The sequence below is a fragment of the Branchiostoma belcheri genome, unplaced genomic scaffold, assembly GCF_001625305.1.
Source record: "Branchiostoma belcheri isolate BF01 breed outbred unplaced genomic scaffold, Haploidv18h27 scaffold47, whole genome shotgun sequence".
NCBI lineage: Eukaryota > Metazoa > Chordata > Leptocardii > Amphioxiformes > Branchiostomatidae > Branchiostoma > Branchiostoma belcheri.
Window position 1 is genome coordinate 6,417 of NW_017804098.1, and position 21,693 is coordinate 28,109.

At 44.0% G+C, this 21,693-nt stretch overlaps 2 protein-coding genes across 2 annotated transcripts in view; both read right to left on the bottom strand.

Moving 5' to 3' along the window:
* Positions 1–3,958, bottom strand: part of LOC109479236 (dimethylaniline monooxygenase [N-oxide-forming] 3-like) — a 6,480-nt gene extending 2,522 nt beyond the window's left edge. The window contains exons 1-6 of the mRNA XM_019781164.1: positions 3,876–3,958; positions 1,566–1,682; positions 881–1,098; positions 660–773; positions 312–444; positions 154–209 (exon numbers count right to left, since the gene is read on the bottom strand). Of these exons, the coding sequence (XP_019636723.1) occupies positions 154–209; positions 312–444; positions 660–773; positions 881–1,098; positions 1,566–1,682; positions 3,876–3,942 (705 nt within the window). The 5' untranslated portion in view covers positions 3,943–3,958. The remainder of the gene's footprint in view (positions 1–153; positions 210–311; positions 445–659; positions 774–880; positions 1,099–1,565; positions 1,683–3,875) is intronic.
* LOC109479104 overlaps positions 1–21,678 on the bottom strand; it is a 25,811-nt gene extending 4,133 nt beyond the window's left edge. The window contains exons 1-21 of the mRNA XM_019780978.1: positions 21,410–21,678; positions 19,177–19,384; positions 18,808–18,929; positions 18,476–18,646; positions 18,173–18,313; positions 17,695–17,892; positions 15,379–15,494; positions 14,081–15,256; positions 13,660–13,788; positions 13,418–13,565; positions 12,858–13,078; positions 12,471–12,637; positions 10,185–10,301; positions 9,546–9,763; positions 9,328–9,441; positions 8,991–9,123; positions 8,831–8,886; positions 8,380–8,625; positions 7,215–7,359; positions 6,935–7,083; positions 6,407–6,502 (exon numbers count right to left, since the gene is read on the bottom strand). Coding sequence (XP_019636537.1) covers positions 6,407–6,502; positions 6,935–7,083; positions 7,215–7,359; positions 8,380–8,625; positions 8,831–8,886; positions 8,991–9,123; positions 9,328–9,441; positions 9,546–9,763; positions 10,185–10,301; positions 12,471–12,637; positions 12,858–13,078; positions 13,418–13,565; positions 13,660–13,788; positions 14,081–15,256; positions 15,379–15,494; positions 17,695–17,892; positions 18,173–18,313; positions 18,476–18,646; positions 18,808–18,929; positions 19,177–19,384; positions 21,410–21,601 — 4,263 coding nt within the window. The 5' untranslated portion in view covers positions 21,602–21,678. The remainder of the gene's footprint in view (positions 1–6,406; positions 6,503–6,934; positions 7,084–7,214; positions 7,360–8,379; positions 8,626–8,830; positions 8,887–8,990; positions 9,124–9,327; positions 9,442–9,545; positions 9,764–10,184; positions 10,302–12,470; positions 12,638–12,857; positions 13,079–13,417; positions 13,566–13,659; positions 13,789–14,080; positions 15,257–15,378; positions 15,495–17,694; positions 17,893–18,172; positions 18,314–18,475; positions 18,647–18,807; positions 18,930–19,176; positions 19,385–21,409) is intronic.
* Between the last annotated feature and the right edge of the window lie 15 nt (positions 21,679–21,693).

The window sequence follows — 21,693 nt, forward strand, 5'->3', positions numbered from 1 at the left end:
CCGTTTATATCAGTTACAATATAGATATATGTTATTCAGACATTTCTAGTTGTTGGGTTATGGATTTGGATTTTGGTGGACAGGTTTGACAAAGAGAGGAGATAAAGTTAGGAAGTGGGATGACGATAAGACAGCAGAGTCATAACCTCTCACCTGTGACGCCACCTGAGCGATCTCCGCCGCCACGTCGCCTGCAGAGTTTCCCGCCCCTGGAGACAGAATCGTGAGAGGTTATCTAAGGTCATTTGCCGTAGAGTTTAACGTAAGAAGATACTTGATGTGGTTAATATAAGCGGAAGGCGATAACTCACCTACAACAACCACTTTCTTCCCGGTGAACTGTTGGGCAGTCCGGTACTCCTGACTGTGCATGGTGACACCTGCGAAGTCCGACAGACCAGGCACGTCGGGAACGTAGGGCCGGGCGAACACGCCGTTACACACCTGGGAGGGTGTGGGGAGTTGTCAGGTAGATTTGAGAAGAGGTGGCTTACGTATGGATTGTAAGTATAGCACTACTTAGGGAAGGACCAAATGATGAGGATCGTCGCTTGCGTATTGAAGATGGAGTTAAATGGTTGGCGCTTCACCCTTATCAGATATTATTAGTTGTTGCTGCTAACATTTATGTTTCTATGATCATCAGTACGTAAACGTACCATTACAGCGTCAAAGATCTCTTTCTGTTCCCCATCGCCATGACCCGTCTGTACAGTACGGACCTCCCACCGTCCTGTCTCATCAAAGTCTTCTGTCTTCTGTATGCGGCTGACCTGGAGGGATAAATTTGAACGTAAGAAAGGAGAACAACGGAACAATAATTGTAGTACAGCTCTACTGGCATACAGGCAAAGACCGTGTTTAACAAGAATATTCTCACCTGTGTGCCGAATCGGATGTGTTTCTTGAGGCTGAAGTGCTGAGCGTAGTCCTGTAGATATGTGTACACACGGTGGTACGGCAGGTAGGGGGGCGTGTCCTTAGGGAAGGGGAAGTCGCTGAACGACATCATTTCTTTACTGGAGTTTGTGATGAGAGACCGGTACATGGCGGCGCCCTGGTTGGGTCTGACATCGTCAGAGTAGTACCACACGCCGCCTGGAGTAGCGGTTTGTATGAAGATTATTAGAAGTAGCACACAATAGGTAAAGGTGAACAGAACAAGGAAAATATACATCCATTTTACGAAATGTCTGTGCCCTGCTTTATCTAAATAGCATCATTATGCAGACTACCGTAATGCTTAAGTCATGTTTGCCAGCCTAGTCATGTATTTGGCAAGCCTACAGCACGGCAGCGGTGGACGTCTGTCAATATTGACTATTGACTATTACCATATAACATTCACATGTACACATGCGTACATATGCATGAAGTTTACTTACAACCTTTCACCCCACCCTTCTGATGTCATCTCCTTTAGTGGGCTAAAATTTCTATTCCCTATCATACTCTCTTTTTTACTATCTAGCTATATCACGATCGAAGTGGAATTATATTTTAGTTGTTCTATTCTTCAACGTTACTGAAATTAACACAGACGTGTAATGATGCCTTGTCCTTACCGAGATCGTCATGTTGCTCGAAGCAGACCGGCTGAAGCCCCTCCTCCAGACAAGCCTTGATTGACGTGAGTCCGCTCACCCCGGCTCCTATAATTGCCACTCTCTTTGAACCCATAACTGAGGAAGAAACGAACAACAAGAACAATCAAAACACTTTGAAGGGGGTAATCTAATTTTTTTTACCTCCAAAACAGTATTACGAATTTAAACATATTGTATTCAATTTAACACGAAGTTGGGGCCAGGAAGCAGCTGCATTCATTCTACAGCGGGAATGCCCCCCCCCCCCCACCTACCATCTACATTGTAACAAAATGTGAAAGAAGTCTGAGGTTTCAAAACTGCAGCTCACAGAGGAGAAGCAAGGACAAATCGGGTCATTAAAAAACTCGATTGTGCTGCCACATGTGAAATCTTCACATGATACTTCATTAACTTAAAATAACTTAGGAATAAACTAGATATCAATATTAGCGGTTGCTAATATACACAGGTTTGCGTTATAGTGTAAGTTACAATATGTTTTTGTGTGTGCTTAACTTTTGCATGGTTCCTTCTCATCCTTTTTTAATCACCACTCACCTTGTAAACAAGTCCCTTTCAACAAAGAACAAACACGCCACAAAACATTTCTCTAAATAACTGGTCCCATCTTTAGGACCACACATTAAAGAAAACACTTTTCTGAATTTAAAGAAAAAAACAACAACATTTTGATTGCTTTCTCTCCCTCCCCCGGGTTGTTTACATTTCCAGCCGCCCGCCAGCAGGGCGCCCCCACCTATTTAAACATAGCGGACATACAAGTACAACGCGCCAGCGAAAATGGGGACATACTGATCACGAAAACGGCAATTGTACAGTCACGATAGGCCAGATTAAGCATGTAAATGGGTCTTCTCTATCGTATGAAGTTGAACTATCTCCTGTAGCATGCTTGACGATTCAAAAATTATTAGTCTGGGAGCCAGACTTAGCGCCCGGGAGCGGATCCTGGCTTGGGGAGCAGACGAAAGCTAACAAGGCTGACACCCAGGCTTCCAGTGGTCCTTGCTATCCCCTAACGTATATATAATATAAACTATAAAGCATTCCCTACTACTCTCCAAGCAGAGGTTTGGGGTTATTTTTAGCGTGTTTTTAGCCTTTTTTGTCGGGGTTTGTTGGCGGGGAGCGGATTTGGGGAGCGGACGAAAGCTAACAAGGCTGACCGTAAGAAAAGCTCTAGCTTGGGTAGCCTGCAACAAACTGGATAACATCTGGCATTCTAACATCAGTAATGGTCTTAAAGTACAAGTTTTCCGCGCCATAGTCGAACCTATTCTCCTCTACGGCGCCGAAACCTGGACTTTAACAACTCGCCTAGAAAAACGTCTTGATGGAACATACACAAAACTTCTCAGGAAGGCACAGAACATCAACTGGAAGCAACATCCAACGAGAAAGAATATATATGGAAGCCTTCCCCTAGTATCACTCAGATTAAAACATAGACGTGTAAAATTTGCGGGACACTGCCATCGTGCAAAAGAAGAAGTCATCTCATCACTCCTCCTGTGGAAACCACATGGCAAGACTCACTCCAGAAAACTCACATATCCAGCTACTCTCACAAGGGACACAGGGTTACAACAACAAGACCTTCCAGCTGCAATGGAAGATCGTACTTTGTGGCGTCGTGTTGTGCAGGAGCTTGCCCCGTCCCCCAGCCAGGGTGTCGACAGATGATGATGATGATGATGATGAACAAGGCTGACACTCAGGCTATGTGAATCAAAATAAAGTCAAGACTGAAATGCCTTTGTTTACTCTGTATATATTATATTTCTGTATGTAGTTTCCTATATTCATTGTACATATACATGTATTCTGTAAGTAACATGACTTTATCTTTGTTAGATCTTAGTTAACGTTGTGTAAGGCCATATGAAAGTCCCTGTACTTTTGTTAAGTCAATGAATGAATGTAGTAATTGTAGACCTTTATTGTACATTTTTGCCCCACCGGGCTATTAAAGCACAGGTCACAAGATTACAATCATATATATATATATATACAAACAAATACATATACAAACTTCTCAATACAAAAAAAGTAGCCGGTGCAGAAATAGTAAACGCGCGCGGGCCTTGGTTAGCCCGTCCCCGGCACGGGCACACGCCCTCCCCGCCCTACGCTGTGCACCACATGCGGAAACCCTCTAGGCCGCGCGCTGATTACGCAAACTCCCTTACAGGAAGCCGATGCGTTTACGAACTCAAAATCGTCAACGCGACAGAAAAATGACGGGTCCATTTTAGCGATATTTACCTGCCCCCTTAGTAGGTCCGTTGCGCTCGTACAAGCGGCCTGTTCTTCTAGCCTGCATGGGTGCCATCTCTTCTGTAACGGGATGGTTCTTCTATTCGGGGAGTCCCGTTACAACACGACTGGCGCCTATTTACATAATATCCAAGCCGATAATTCGGTGGCAAGGCAGTATCCATTGGGCAGACGAGTGTCCATGGCTGCCACTGTATGATCTGATTGGAGATTACGTATCCAGGCTAATAAATCTGATGAAAACCACAATGGGTCCGGACAGATGAAACGATGCGTATATCTCTCAGTGGGTAGCTTCGTTTAATATGTTTTGGTCGTGTTTCCGCTTCCGGTCGAGCGGTTTTCGGGAACGAAAAGAATGATATGGCAAATGATAAGACGCGATCGAGCAAGAAATAGGCCAGAGTTTTGCATCAGAAATCAACTTCATTTCTCTAGTATCTGTTACATGTGATTAAAATGTTAAAAGATAATTTCATACGAACATGGCTTGTACTGTTAATGATGACATTTCGACAGCTTTAGGCACTAAGCTTGCCACGAACGGATCGCGAGCCCACATACCGTAACTTAATGTTTAAATTAACTAGAAAGGTAACATTTGATCGACTGTCTCATGTTTACCTCAGGACAGTTTGTCTATGTGTAAGGAGACCCCCCCCCCCCCCGAGTGTACGCTATCTATATTGTGACTAACATGTTTTCGCAAAGTTGTGTTCCAAATCCCTACTATATAGTTACGCCTCAAGGACACAGTTTCTTCTGAAGTTGACCTTGCAACCACTGTACCTCAGCTGTCCCAGCTGGACATCTTGAGCGGGATGACAACGACCACGTTAGTGGGGAAAGCTGTAGCTGGGGAGGTACCGCTTCCCTTGCGAAAGTAAAGTGGTAAAGATGATATACAATAGTATCGTTGATCTAAGGCTTATTTTCTTAATCATAACCTAACAATCTATATGTAGTGTTGGGTAGAAATATGTTGCATATATGTGTTGTTTAAGGAAGATGTCTCAGACACAGATGAATTTTTAATGTTTGACTACGATTTTCGTTATTTATTTTCTTGTTTGTAATTCTATCATTTGAAGGAGAGTGCTGGTTTTGTGCCCTGATACTGTTTTAATAGAGTTGTGATAAGTAAAGATTTGTGGTGATTTAAGATGTATTTAAGTAGTAATGTAGTGCTTCTGTTAGGTTGAGATAACAACGGTTGATGCATAGAGTCTGTCCTGTCTGGCTATGTTACAAAATTCTCTGTAATTGATTAATATTATGCTTGTGACTTCTAACAATATCATTCAGACTCCTAGTTGGTTGATATCATGTAATATCTAAACGGTATATCTTCCTGGCCAGTAGAAGGGTCCTTTAATGTATTTTGTATCAAAATACCCTTTTATATACATGTACTCATACCCTCTGGTGATACAAATTTGTTATTGGGTACAGGTCGCTTCAATTAGTCTTCGTTATCTAAGTTCCATTACCATCGTGTCATAGTTATATAAAGGACCTCACAACTGCACTTGCAACTGCACTTTATTACAGTAAAGAGCTGGATTACTCCTGTAATAGTCCATGGTATATATAGTTTTGCGTGAACTGTTGAATGAAAGAATATGAGGAACTCTCAGTCTGCGTTGAGTTTATTAATGTTAAATGAAGATCACATGACACCAATAACACTGAATCACGACAATTATCAAACATGATAGGTATTATTTAATGAACAAAAACGTTTGAATAAAACATACACTGTTCTAGTATTAGGGAACATCATATTTGCAAACCAGTTCTTGATTTCTGCCACCGGTGCACCAGTTAATACAATTAAGGTAGGGATTTAAGTAAGGAATTTTGATCATTGGATTGAGATTACATAAAACGATTGAACACCACCACCAGCACCCCCAACAACAAGACAAATTTCATAATCTTGGCCAATGAGAAGAACGGCTGTTCCATGACCAGTGCAGGTGACCTGAAGGGGTACAGGGTGTTAGCCAGGGCTGACTTGGCGTGGTCAGCTGCACCTGACCAGGGATGTGGCCCCAGCAGGCGGTACTGGACAGAGAAAGCGGGGCCGAAGTAGCAGAGGAAAGCTAGTTTTGGGTCCCGGGGAAGGATCCGCCAAAACGATGGTTTCACTCCGATCTCTTCGGCAATGTCATCCCGGTACGGCACGTTCAGCATCTGTAATATAGACAGGATGTGGAAATATGAAGTGCGCTCTGCATCACTATGGTTGGCCATATAGTTTATTTCTCAAGATAAAGTTTGACCCTGTAAACCTGCAATCCTGCTGGGGAAGTTGGCTTTAGCCCAGTGTTCTTCTACATATCCATTATTTCATGAAACATGAGCATTGACTATCAGTATTCATAACGTCCTAGATCTGAAATGTCTCGCCCAATATTCTTCTTAACACCACCACCACAAATTACATCCTTTGTTTTTCACCCCTTGTGTTTTGTATTACCCAGTGTTACAGCATAGTCTGAGATAACCGTGTTTACCTGAAGCTTGACGTGGCCGAACCGCTGCTTTAGCTCCAGTTTGTCGGAGCGGATCCGATTCAGCATGGACTCCTTATCGGGAAGTTTATTCAGACCCTGCAACACAATAAGTCAACTGTGTGAAGACCGCTGTCTATGCCCTCGGATAACTACAATTCTCGTCCCTGGTTGAAAGATACCATTTGTTCGTTACCAGTGAAAACGTTCAGTCACTTAAAAACACTTGTTTGTTTACTGTGAAACTTATCAAGAATTGTGCAGGAAACACGACTTTACATGTGTATTGTTATGGTGGTGCATTTGGCATTCCCAGTTTTAGTTTAGCAGGTAGAAAAGCTCTACACGACCACCTGCAACATGGAACACCTTGTGTCACGTTTGCAAAACAACACCTTTGTTTATGCAATAAACAATCTGCCCTAGGTTTAGACATTTCCGTAGACGTCGAGATGATATACGGTGGCTATTCAAACAACTGGAGAAGAGTGATCACGACATAAGGCGGAATCACTGAAACGTTCCACTTACCAAGAACACCCTGACGGCCCAGCGAGCCTGCAGTTCGTAGATAGGAGGATGTGCCCCGATGGTAGCCAGGCAGCCGATCACGGACAGGGTGGGCTTTGTCATCTCCGCAGGGAACACCAACTTGTACAAGTTCAGGTCCTCCGCATTATCTTAGAAAGAACAATATCGTCAGTGAGAGATCTGTTTTGAGACGCTGCAGGTATACACCTGAAGTTTTTTTTTTTTTTAAATTCACATATCATATCAGTGAACAGTGAGGGAATTTATGCATGGGACTTACTGGGGAGGATGGACTCGTCACTGAACTTAAACGCCAGGTTGAAGCCCGTGGCGAACACCACGGCATCCAGTCCGTCCACTGTACTGCCGTCCGCGAACCGAGCAGCGTGCTGGGTGAACCGGGACAGCTGGGGCTTCGTCACGACCTGGGAAGGACAGGTGTGGAATTGTTAAAGCTGACAGTCAATGTTACATATCAAGTTAGACATGAAACACAAGTGGAACTAGAGAGGCCGACATTTGCTTGGGAGCAAATACAGCATATTTCAGTCCATCTCCCTCCCACGCAAAAGTGGACTATTCCAAACTTACCCCAGTGTAAAACTGGCAAAGATTCTCAAATAAATGAATTATATAGTAGCTATGTACTTGAGAACAAAGATGCAAGAACAAGCACTTTGAATCTCAAAAGCTTTACTAATCTTATTATAGGTATGCAAATACTAACAATGATGAGATTTGATACATTTTGAAGGTCTTAGGCACATGAAATTGAATGTGTGGGTCATTACGCACGACTTACGTGCAATGTGACCCCAGGTAACCCACAATGGAACACGTGTTCCATGGCCAACGGCAGATAGAACGGGCCATTCTTTAGATAGAACATGGAACGGGTATAGCACGTTTGGCCCTTTTTTTGCTGAAAATAGCCATTAAAGTCCCCCAAATGAGTCATTTGGAAGTGGTGTATGCCAAATATGTGACTGCTATTCTGTAGACACATGTTCACCCTTATACCGAATTTCAGATCATTTGGTTGTAAAACCAGGGCTCAGGATCCAAAAATCCATTTTTTGGCGAAAAATGCCCCAAAAACCTTCAGAAAAAAATTTTTCAAAGGCATGTATCAAAAAAATGAAAAAAAAAAGCCTGGGGGTATTGGCCCACTCTACCTCCATGCCAAATTTCAAGTCATTTGGCTGAATGATGGCGGAGTTGAATCCCTTTGACTGTTTGGCAGGAGGAGAAGGAGGAGAAGAAGAAACATGAGGGAACACAATATATTTCATCCATACCATGGTATGGACTGAAATATAATAAACAAACGATAGATAATTGAACAAACTATTTGACAACACGTCATTAGAAGGACCAACATCTAATGGATTTCATTAAAAGGTTATCTATTGTTCCGAACATAAAGTTATTTTGAGTATACTTGCCTGTCCGGTGGCCAGTCTAAAACCTATTTCGTCATTGGCCATGACGGAATGTTTGAGCGGTTCAGCTGGACACGTCAGCCCGTAGTTGTCATGACACACTCTGGCGTTCGCCTCGCCCTTGATGATTTTGTTGACGATGAACTCGGGCATGTTCATCAGGACCCGGCGCAGCATCATGTCCCGCGGCATCCCGGCCTGAGCCAGGCGGGGGAGAACCCAGGCACCGTCCCTCAGGCTCAGGTACACCTGGGGACGGGGTGGGGGTGTCAGTATGAACAGTCAGCAGTGTGCGGCTTTAGAGAAGGCTAAGATGGAGGAACGGCACTGTTGTGTGCCGGTTATATCAGTTACCAATGCAGATATAACGTTATGTTACTCGGATATGCCCAATAGGGGAATGGGTATTGGTGGACAAAAGAAAACGTAGCACAGCAGAGTCATAACCTCTCACCTGTGACGCCACCTGAGCGATCTCCGCCGCCACGTCGCCTGCAGAATTTCCCGCCCCTGGAGACAGAATCGTGAGAGGTTATCTAAGGTCATTTGGGTAGAGTTAAAGATTAGAAGAGAATGACTTGATCTGTGTATGTAAGCGGAAGGCGATAACTCACCTACAACAACCACTTTCGTCCCGGTGAACTGTTGGGCAGTCCGGTACTCCTGACTGTGCATGGTGACACCTGCGAAGTCCGACAGACCAGGCACGTCGGGAACGTAGGGCCGGGCGAACACGCCGTTACACACCTGGGGAGGGTGTGGGGAGTTGTCAGGTAGATTTGAGAAAAGGTGGCTTACGTATGGATTGTAAGTATAGCACTAGTTAGGGAAGGGCCAAATGATGAGGATCGTCGCTTGCGTATTAAATGGTTGGCGCTTCACCCTTATCAGATATTATCAGTTGTTGCTGCTAACATTTATGTTTCTATGATCATCAGTACGTAAACGTACCATGACAGCGTCAAAGATCTCTTTCTGTTCCCCATCGCCGTGACCCGTCTGTACAGTACGGACCTCCCACCGTCCTGTCTCATCAAAGTCTTCTGTCTTCTGTATGCGGCTGACCTGGAGGGATATCGTAAGAAAGGAGAACAACGGAACAATAATTGTAGCACAGCTCTACTGGCATATAAGAAAAAGAAGACCGTGTTTAACAATAATATTCCCACCTGTGTGCCGAATCGGATGTGTTTCTTGAGGCTGAAGTGCTGAGCGTAGTCCTGTAGATATGTGTACACGCGGTGGTACGGCAGGTAGGGGGGCGTGTCCTTAGGGAAGGGGAAGTCGCTGAACGACATCATTTCTTTACTGGAGTTTGTGATGAGAGACCGGTACATGGCGGCGCCCTGGTTGGGTCTGACATCGTCAGAGTAGTACCACACGCCGCCTGGAATAGCGGTTTGTATGAAGATTATTAGAAGTAGCACACAATAGGTAAAGGTGAACAGAACAAGGTAAATATAAAGCCGTTTTACGACATGCCCTGCTTTATCTAAATAGCATCATTATGCAGACTACCGTAATGCTTAAGTCATGTTTTTGCCAGCCTAGTCATGTATTTGACAAGCCTACAGCACGGCAGCGGCGGTCTGTCAATATTGACTATTACCATGCAACAGTGACCTACACCTTTACTTACAACCTTTCACACCACCCTTCTGTTTTCATCTCTTTTCTCTCAAAAATTTCTATTCCATTGTGTCTCTTTTTTTACTATCTAGCTATATCCCGATCAAAATGGAATTAGTTGCTCTATTCTTCAACGCTATTGAAATTAACACAGACGTGTAATAATGCCTTGTCCTTACCGAGATCGTCATGTTGCTCGAAGCAGACCGGCTGAAGCCCCTCCTCCAGACAAGCCTTGATCGAAGTGAGTCCGCTCACCCCGGCTCCTATAATGGCCACTCTCTTTGAACCCATAACTGAGGAAGAAAATGTTTTGCGTAACAACAAGAACCAATTTAAAGACTTTTAAAGGGTGTAATTTACACAAGAAACAGCCTTTGTTTTTCTACAAAACATTGTTACGAATTTAAACATATTGTATTCAATTTAACACGAAGTTGGGGCCAGGAAGCAGCTGCATTCATTCTACAGCGGGAATGCCCCCCCCCCCCGTACCTACCATCTACATTGTAACAAAATATGAAAGAAGGTTTTAAAACTTCAGCACACAGAGGAGAAGCAAGGACAAATCAGGGGAGCGTTACACTTGAATATGAGTCATTAAAAAATCTTACTTGTGCTGCCACCTGTGAATAACTAAGGATTAAACTAAACGTACGTCCTCTTACCTGATTCGGTGAGTAACCTTTTACAAGCGATGAAATCCTTGAACTGTACATGTACCACGACCGATCAAAAAGTATGCCTACTCGCAGTGTACTCGCAGTATGTGGATAGCCCTGGCCTGAGGACAACTTTCTGGGAATGGGAGCGCCGTGCGTGACGTCATCGCATCGAAGGCCAGCACAGCTGCCAGGCGGAAGTATATGCCCCAAACCTCGTCCCGTTGATGACTGTGCGTTTGTGCTGGATTCGCACCTTTCTAGAACGTTGACGGAAATGATGAACGGGACCAGTGCGGGCATGTATATCGTTCGTTACAGGAAGTAACCAACGAAATTATCGTAGCGAGAAACACCCCGGACCCGGATGCCCAGTATACCGGAGTTTTGAAAGTTAACCACAAAGCACGTCATGAAAGGGTCTACGTGTGAAGGTCAGCGTTTCCTGAAGCAGGTCGCCTGCACAAATGCACGTTAACATGATGTGAACGTGATGTCATAACGCCCGCACTGGTGGGAATTGAGCAGCTGAGACTCAGTGAGAGGGGGGAAACACACACCGACAATGGAAAAGAACACTGTTAATACGAAAACACACAAGTTCCTGGCCCCTGCATACTCTTGTTTACACCGCAAGCCCAATAACCATACCATATGATTCCTTGCGTTTTATCACTAGAGAAGATAGGAAGACACTGTACGAAAAGTGCCAATTTTTCTATTTGATTGTCTAAATATTTCAGTGGATGGTTCGCTATAAGTCACTGTCTCTTATGAGATGTCCCTGCTACCCTATAGGCGGCGATTTGCAATTCAAATGCAGTTTGACAGGTGGGGCAACTGCACTGCACAACGAACTGCAGGTTCAAACGGTTTCCCAAGAAGATGCTATGGTATTCCATGTAACATGTATATATGTGTATGTAACATCTCGAACTATCTAGAAATTCGTATAAAGTAATCAACATCCAAAAAGAAATCTGAGACTCAGTATTTGTAATCATGCATTTTATTCAATCACACGTTAAGCAAGCTTAAAAGCGAGATAATGTATTAATAAATCTGGAAATACAACGGAAAGATACGTTAGTTTCCATCCGAATATCCGGGCGACCAAGATGTTTTGTGTTTAAGTATGTGTGTGTGTGTGTGTGTGTGTGTGTGTGTGTGTGTGTGTGTGTGTGTGTGTGTGTGTGTGTGTGAGTGATCATGAGTGTATTGGTGTGTTTTCTTAAAGCTAATCAATACATGTAAGTTAATCAGACAGTTATGATACGATGACATATATGACAATAGTGGGCACATGTCTCAAATAGATCTAAAATGCACTCCATTACAAAACATGGATGCGTCATGAAGGAAACAAATGAGGGCATTGTAAAGTCAAAAGAAGTAATTCATTTTGTTGAATTCACGTATGAATGAAACTACATTGAATGTCAGTAGAGATATATAGATATTACGTAATATAAACGATATGTAACCAGCAAAATAAATCCCCAAATTAAGGTGTGATTAGCAAAATTGTTTACAATGGCAGGTGAACGGATTGGCTAAAATGATTTGATTATGAGCAAAAGGGCTGACTTTTTCAGGGAAATTCGGTATGATGAGGCAAACATCCGTCTCAGGTTCCGTCAGTTGTCATAAAAGTCGGCCAAGTCACACCAGAGTTGGGCACTAGAAAGCCGTTGAATGAGTGGATCTCCATCAAATCAAAGTGAACTTTGTGGGTTATTTGGTAATGAAATGCCTGTCATGCCTCAGACAGACCGAATATCCCGGAACAGAACCTCTAGTTACAAGTTACAGCTCGAAGACTTTTCTCGCACCGTTCGGCGGTTGGTCGTTTGGCTGTATCGGTGTCCCAGCATGACGTCATCACTTCCCGCCATCCTCCAGGAGCAGGGTAGTCCTTCTCGGGGTCGGGTCGATTACCCCCGACAAGTTCGTCAGCAAACTCTCCAATTCTGCAAAGTAGTTTTAGGATTGTAGTAAGCTGTATCAAATTCTGTATTAACGCATTTTATTTACAATCGCCCATGAAAATGTATCTATAACTTGAGACTAAAACGTAAAGGGTTCGTGAAGACATTTGGATTTTGGTAAATTACTGAGACAACAGATCATTGAACACCTTTGATAAAAAAATTTAAGGCCGATTTTCGAAATCACAAATGATCACCAAACCTGTGCAGAGTGAAGTGTGCGGCGTGAGTTGTCTCCTCCCCGTACCACATCTCCCACAGAAGGATGCCGAAGCTGTACATGTCTGACGGCTTCCCGTAGGGTTTCTCCTGCAGGACCTCAGGCGCGATGTACGGTGGGGTGCCACACAGGGTCCCGGTCACGTCATCAGCCTTCTTGGTCAGTCCTACGTCAGCCAGCTTGATGATTCTGTCGTCGGTAATCTGGAAGGTAGATATATATGTGTTCAGAAGTTAGCCAACATTGGGCTTATCATCAATCAGTGGGTGTCATTCCACAGACGACAACAGACGACATGTATCACTACTTTTCGTGGCTGATCCATACAGTGTATAGTACAGGCCCGTGATATTTCGTGAAGTTTGCCATAGCACGAGTGTAATTGTTTTATGTAATATTATATCAGCAAATAGTAGTCTAAATAGCAAAATAAGAGCTCGATCATATTAAGATTAAATGAAATGTTTTCTTTGTTTTCCTAGACATGGTTATCAAAGTCTCTCACTGCTACATTTAGGTCAACAGTCATGGGCGAAACTTACCAGTATGTTCTCAAGTTTCAGGTCCCTGTGCACGAAGTCCTTGGAGTGGATGTAACACAGTGCGGACGCCAGCTGCAGAGTCAGGGGATGGACACAGGCAAATGCTGCCTGGCGGGCTGAAGGATTCTTCCCTTGTCTGCCAGGGTTCCTAAATGTTAAAATGAAACGGTAAGTATTAGTTATATATGTATTACTACCATATCCAAAATAACCGCTCTAGACTAGAATAGAGGACATGGTACCTTTTGGGTTTGTTGATGAGGAACTCCTTCAGGTTGTCCTGACACAGCTCCATGACGAAGATGACCTTCTCGTGATGTGCCCAGTACGACGTGCCGTAAAACCGCACCAAGTTCTCATGGTCCAGTTTCCTGAAGGTAAAGAACAGAAAAAAGGCGTCTTAAATTCATCATACGTTTCTACAACGCTGTCTCTTTGTAACACTAGCCCAACGCAGAACAAATTATCAAAGCATCCCAATGAACACAACGCTGGCACCGTAAAGATATAAAATTGTTGATGTATGTGAGGACTAACGAGGTACACTTTAAATAAACATTGGCATTAAAGATACAAACTTTGACACAGATATTAACTGAAAGATTACTAAGCTAACTTTACTGTCCTCAAATTACGTAAATCCATCACTTTGGGAATTCTTACCGCAGAATCCTTTCCTCTTGCATTACTTCGGATGCATTTGTGCTGTACAGGCTGCTCCGTATCAGCTTCAAGGCCACTGGTCTTCCCTCCCATTCGGCGCGGTAGACGTCGCCAGAAGAACCCCCTGCGATGTGCTCCCTCTCCAGCAGTTCATCAAAAGGGATGTCGTAGTCGCGGACGCTGGTTAGGTAGTAGCAGTCCAACTCCCCAGAGAGTTCTTCACATGTAGCCAAGCTTGGTTTGTGGTGCTGCATGACAACGTCAAGCTTCTCCTCCTTTGCAATGGCGTAAACTTCCTTGATCAGTCTCTCGTCCGACTCGATAAGGATGGGAATCATGTTGAACAACTGACTGACATACTGGAAGACAGACTCGACCTTTCCCTTCACGATATCGTGGACGTTTTCCCGAGTCGCGAAGGATTGCAACATCTCATGTGCCAGTGTCGTCATGTAGGCTTTCCTGTCGGCCCTGTAGCGCTGCAGGCGGCTGTTGTCAGTCATCTTCTGTGCGATAGCCATCAGACCTGTCGCTGGTAGGGCAAGCATTCCAACGATGACACCTAAAGGGATGACAACGGGTGCCGCAACCCCCAGCGCCCATTTCTGCCCAGTAGTGAGATCGGGTAAGGTGAACATGCCGTACTGCACGTCCTCTTCCGTATTCCAATAGCCCGACATTCGTGCCTGTTGTTGACCGGTGTACAAGGGAGTCGCCATGCTGCGTTCTACTTGAAGAATGTCGTCCTCCACAATGCTGAAGTCCGTCTTGAACTTAGCAAGCATCTCTGACTGAAGCATGTTGAAGGAGTCCTGCTCCTGGTCCCAGCTGGAGACGAGTTGTTTGATGCGATCCTCGATCTTCTTCTTCATCTTGTATTCTAAGACGCTCCAGTTAACGTCATCCGGCAACTCGTCTTCATCCCAGATCATCAGCCACTCATACACCTCATCAGACACCAGGTAGGCCCGGAGATCTTCAACTGCCTGGTCGGTTTTCTCCTCTAGATGTCTTCTCATGGCCGACTCTTTGGATGCCGCCACCTTCCTTAACTTTGTCAGCCTTTCCCGTATAGCTCTTTCCTTTTTCTCAATTGCAGGGAGCTCATTGTCGATGATGTTTCCCAACATGACGCGCAGGTGGAATGTAGATCTCTGAAGGATGCCTGACAGCCATCTGAAAGTGATGCATGATACTAGTAAGTAACCAATATAGTGAGGGAACAAAATAGGATAATACTAAGAACATAGCTCCATTGCTTTAGGATGCAAAGAGATAGACAAAAGAATCTTAATCACCTGTAGCTCAGCTCAACCTTAGACCGAAGGCTGATGGGTAGCAGTCTGTTGAGGCCATTCAGAAGCTCTGCAAAGTCTCCTGTCATGTACCCCGCTTTGTTCCAAGCAGTAGATGCCTTCAAATGTATTATGTGTCATGAGAAAAAACGTTCGACTTCGAGGACTGCAGTTTACAGTAATCTTTTTATCAAAAGGGGGATATACAGATTTTCCATGGGTGTTCAGCACCAAGGACAGGTATGCCGGTATGTTTGAACGGTGTTCAGCACAAAGGACAGGCATGTTGGCATGTTTAAAGGGTGTTCAGTACCAAGGACAGGCATGTTGGCATGTTTAAAGGATGTTCAGTACCAAGGACAGGCATGTTGGCATGTTTAAAGGATGTTCAGTATCAAGCACAGGCATGTCGACATGTTTAAAGGGTGTTAAGCACCAAGGAGAGACATGTCGACATATTTTTGTGTCATGAGAAAAAAATTCGACTTAGAAGACTGCAGTTTACAGTAATCTTTTTATTAAAAGGGGAAAATACAGATTTTCCAAGGGTATTCAGCACAAAGGACAGGCATGTCGACAAGTTTAAACAGTGTTCAGCACCAAGGACAGGCATGTCAGCATGTTTAAAGAGTGTTCAGCACCAAGGACAGACATGTCGACATGTTTAAAGGGTGTTCAGCACCAAGGACAGGCATGTCGACATGTTTAAAGAGTGTTCAGCACCAAGGACAGGCATGTAGGCATGTTTAAAGGGTGTTCAGCACCAAGGACAGGCATGTCGGCATGTTTAAAGGGTGTTCAGCACCAAGGACAGGCATGTTGGCATGTTTAAAGGGTGTTCAGCACCAAGAACAGGCATGTTGGCATGTTTAAAGGGTGTTTAAAGGGTGTTTAAAGAGTGTTCAGCATCAAGGACAGGCATGTCGACATGTTCAGCACCAAGGACAGACATGTCGACATGTTCAGCACCAAGGACAGGCATGTCGACATGTTTAAAGGGTGTTCAGCACCAAGGGCAGGCATGTCGACATGTTTAAAGGGTGTTCAGCACCAAGGACAGACATGTCGGCATGTTTTAAGAGTGTTCAGCATCAAGGGCAGGCATGTCGACATGTTTAAAGGGTGTTAAGCACCAAGGACAGACATGTCGACATGTTTAAAGGGTGTTAAGCACCAAGGACAGATATGTCGACATGTTTAAAGGGTGTTCAGCACCAAGGACAGACATGTCGGCATGTTTAAAGAGTGTTCAGCACCAAGGACAGGCATGTCGACATGTTCAGCACCAAGGACAGACATGTCGACATGTTCAGCACCAAGGACAGACATGTCGGCATGTTCAAAGAGTGTTCAGCACCAAGGACAGACACGTCGACATGTTCAGCACCAAGGACAGACATGTCGACATGTTTAAAGAGTGTTCAGCACCAAGGACAGGCATGTCGACATGTTCAGCACCAAGGACAGACATGTCGACATGTTCAGCACCAAGGACAGACATGTCGGCATGTTTAAAGAGTGTTCAGCACCAAGGACAGACAGGTCGACATGTTCAGCACCATGGACAGACATGTCGACATGTTTATGTGTCATGAGAAAAAAACGTTCGACTTCGAAGACTGCAGTTTACAGTAATCTTTTTATCAAAAGGGGGAAATACAGATTTTCCAAGCGTGTTCAGCACAAGGGCAGGCATGTCGACAAGTTTAAACGGTGTTCAGCACCAAGGACCGGCATGTTGGCATGTTTAAAGGGTGTTCAGTACCAAGGACAGGCATGTTGGCATGTTTAAAGGATGTTCAGTACCAAGCACAGGCATGTCGACATGTTTAAAGGGTGTTAAGCACCAAGGAGAGACATGTCGACATTTTGTGTTCATGAGAAAAAATTCGACTTAGAAGACTGCAGTTACAGTAATCTTTTATTAAAGGGGAAATACAGATTTTCCAAGGGTATTCAGCACAAAAGGCAGGCATGTCGACAAGTTTAAACAGTGTTCAGACACCAAGGACCGGCATGTTGGCATGTTTAAAGGGTGTTCAGTACCAAGGACAGGCATGTCGGCATGTTTAAAGGGTTTTCAGCACCAAGGACAGGCATGTCGGCATGTTTAAAGGGTGTTCAGCACCACGAACAGGTATGCTGACATGTGTACTTGTTGTTTAGCATCAGACACAGATATGTCGGCAAACGTGTGTACGAGGGTCTTATGTAATGCCTGTCCATGTCACAGATACAAAATATGTGTGTCTACAGAGTCTGTATGCCAATAAACTAACATTCGACATTGAATTGAAGTGAGAACTATTACGTTCATACCTGTTGAACAGAAAACCGGAAGACCTGCGACTTATCTAGATTTGTCCAGTAGTCCTGCAGCTTCTTGGTGGTGTCGGTCCACACCTCGTCTGTTTCAGCCCGAGGGACCAAGTCCCACTTGTTACAGACGAAGATGGCTGACTTTGGGTCGAAAAGCGTGTCAGCACCAGTCGTTAGGGACAAGAGCAAGTCACCAAGCTGTACGGGGGGGGGGGGTACGACATCGTCACCCTCAGCTTGCAACTGTCACTTTTGTACACGTCCCTGGTACTACCTTTACATAATAAATATATAGCAAACCTGATAAAGATATATTTTGTGATTAAAGAGAATGCTATGCTGGCACTTATAGCCCTATGGGCCCCTGATCAGATCTGTCACTGGAAGCACGGGCAGCATCTAGTACCCAAATATGATCTATGTAGGTGTTATGATTTATGGTTACGTAACCTTTAACTACCGAAATATGTGGACCTACCCTGTCCCCCTGAACGCCGCCGGCATTCCCGCTGTTGATGACGTAGATGAAGCCAAACGCAGTGGGCAGGTAGGCTTTCACCATGTCAGAAAGTCTTTTGTTCTCTCCCACTCCTGGCGTGTCAACGATTGTGATGCCTCCCTGCAAAACACTTTGTTGATGTCAAATTTGTGCACGGATCCTTCATTGCATCTATGGACATAATTGAATTGTTTTATGATGTTTATGCCTTTTAATCGAAAAATGTAAATATTACGTTTTGGAATACTAGTACATTGTTTCCTACCTACACATCAAACTCACCTTAAGCAGGGGAATCCCCAGAAACAGCTCGATTCTGTTGTAAGGATGAACCTCGGTGTCGCGCCCCTCTTGCTGGTGTGCATACTTGGCCAACTGTTGCAGACGAGTCCCTTTGTCAGAGCTCAGCACTTCTTCCTCGGGCTCCGACACATCCCACTTATACGCGAGTACCTTCAACAAGGGACACATGTCTATGCTCATTATTGCCTTCATATAAACACTGTAAGATAACAATTCACTTCTACATTATGGTGTCAGACAGTCGGCTACCGTCTTATATATTGGATATTAAGACAATACTCATCAGAATTTTATTGTGGCATAATACATACCTTTTCTCGTTCGCCATATTTCAGCTCACAGATGACGGATGTTGAGCTGAGAAAGGAATGTGGCAGCAAGTCTTCCCCCAGGATCAGGTTCAGTAGAGAGCTCTTCCCGGCAGATGTCTCACCTGTGTTGACAGATAGTCATAAACCTGCCACACTTCCATATTTATAGGACTATTAAAGATGTATATATAGAATTCATATACATGATACAAATATATTCAATCCCTCGGGCTCAGCACATGCATAGCTTTTTGTGTGATAAATGTCTTGTTGTGGAATCTGAATTTCAAAACATCTGCATCTATTGACAAGAATTCTGATATCTATACTTGATCATGCATGATAATTGACGAGGCCTAGGGTTTTCACCTGCAACCACAATGTGGCACGAGTCATCCATGAGTTTGCCCATCTTCTCCTGGAGCTGCGCGTGGAACCCTGGGAAATTAGCCTCCAGCTGCTCCCTGGCTGAGCCGTGAAGGCTGTCGGTATACCGGATGGTCCGCCTGTAGAATTCCACCAGTTCCTCACGTCTCGCGCGATCTTGTTTTATCACGTCTGACACAACGGACGGGACCTATGATAACAAAGGTGATGTGTCAGTTGTTTGGATAGCAAAGGCTATTTCACATGCGTCAAACTTCAAGATAATGTAATCGCTAATTCGAGGGGTTCATGTCAATATTTCTCGTGTTTATTCTCTTCAATAAAGAATATAGAACGAATGGCCAAAAAACGACATCTCCTGTTTATTCGCAGAGATAGCAGTAGTGGACAGTACTTAGCTTCATGATGGGAGTTAGGCAACTTAGTTAGGCGTCAATTAAACTTCTACCATTAGAACTAGTGTTTTGTTTGTCTACTATGCAAAAACCTATCGTGGAAACAGCGCAGCTGCTTGTTTGTGATATCAAAGACGCTTATCGCCATGGCTCGCAGTGTTGAAGTTGAAGAAAGATACAGCCAGAACATGTGCGTCATTTCATATTATGTTGTCGACGTTACTCGGTGCTGAAATGGTGCATGATTTACCTAATATACTTATATACTAAGTACCAATGGACACACTAAATTTCACACTTAATTTCTAAAGTTAAAAGATATTGTAAATCGTGCAGACATATCTGCATAACCGTGGCATCTTATTTGCAGTTATCCATCCGATGCCATTGCCTCATTGCAAACCATTGAATATGAAGGACGAAACACTTCACTTTCAGCTATCAGTACTCTCATACAATGGTGACGTATATGTGCGAATAGACGACAAAAGAGCATCGTCATAAAACTGTTGCAATGGCGTACTAGTATTAAGGCCATGGGTCATTGGCACGTATACCTACCCCATTACCATTATGGTAGGCAAAATGTTAATGAAAAACACCTAAAGGATGATATATAGAAACCTTCAACGAATCATGGTATTTTTGCAAGGTACGGCTAATGTAAAGACTCTTGTGAGGGCATAGAGTCACACATATGAACAGGCAAGAGTCACCCATACATACAGACAGATAGACAGACCAAAGAAATACCTCCATTTTTATGGAGGTAATAACGGCACGCTACCCTTACGGTTAACATGCGTGAATTTTGTTTCAAAGTTGTTGTATACATCCTTCATATGTTTACAAATCTGGTGATAAGTCCCGCAGCAGGCCTATGCGGCGCCACGTTGGTGAAATGTTTATTCTCTTAGCCTGTCATGCGGCGATTAACCTTGTAAAGGGGGCGTGGCGTCGTAGGAGCAAAGCTGAGCAAACAATGAATTTCTCCAGGCGTGTGCAAATACTGAATTTGAAATATTATCAAACGTGCAACAACACCATAAGATGCATACATACATAAATAACAAGAGCCACCAAGTTAAAAGGGTGATAGATTATAGCTACCCATCTGATATATCAAACATATACTAGTAGCATTTCTGGATCGTTCATTTAGTGACTGCTTTGCTAGCTTCTTCAGCAGACAGATCTGTGCACTCTCTACTTACAATAAAATAGACTTTAACACGAAAATGCTCCGGAATATTGTGTCTTCTGTCAGCCCACAAACCTTGTCTACATACTACATTACGCGGTAACAGATAGTCGTGTTTCTGGGCGTCGTTAAGGTCTAGCCGGTCACGCGCAAGGACGTGGGACATTGCATATTATAGTATCCAATCAGGTGGCACCACCCCATGTTTGGTACGTACTTTGCCTCACTCCCACTTTGCGCTCTTAAAACAGTGGCGCTTCACGAGACACTTTCTTCAAACTCCCGACGAAAACCAAAGGTAAATCTTCAAATTATGTTTGTGCTGACTCTCTATTCCCTAAGGAATAACATAACTTTTATGGTGAGCATGGAGGATCGAGTAAGTGAGTGAATTAGCTACCCAACAGAGAGATAGAAGTCCTTTAGTCAACCAACACTTTATGTTACAAGTAGTTTCACTTTTGTGCTGTATGTTCATATTAGTATTACGGCCATGGATCAAAGGCACGTGTACCTAACCATTTACCATATGGTAGGCAAATGTTAATGAAAAACACCTAGAGGATGATCTCGTTGACCGTTTTAATAGTTTTAGACACATGTATGTAATCACACTTACCATTTCTGGAGTCCATTTCTTGGCACCAGGTTGGTTTGCTAACTTCTTCAGGAGGCAGATCTGTGCATCCTCTACGGTTTCAATATCATCGGTGTCAAGGCCGAACTGCTCCAAAAGGTCGCATGCTTCCAGCAAAGCTCTGACCTGATATATCCTGTCTTCCGACAGCTCGCTACTTATAAAACTAGCCATTGCTGTAATACAGAATATCCAACCAACGGCTGGTGGCGAGACTTGTCCTACGGTACCCTCACCTACAAATCCCACTGAGCCAGCGGACGTTC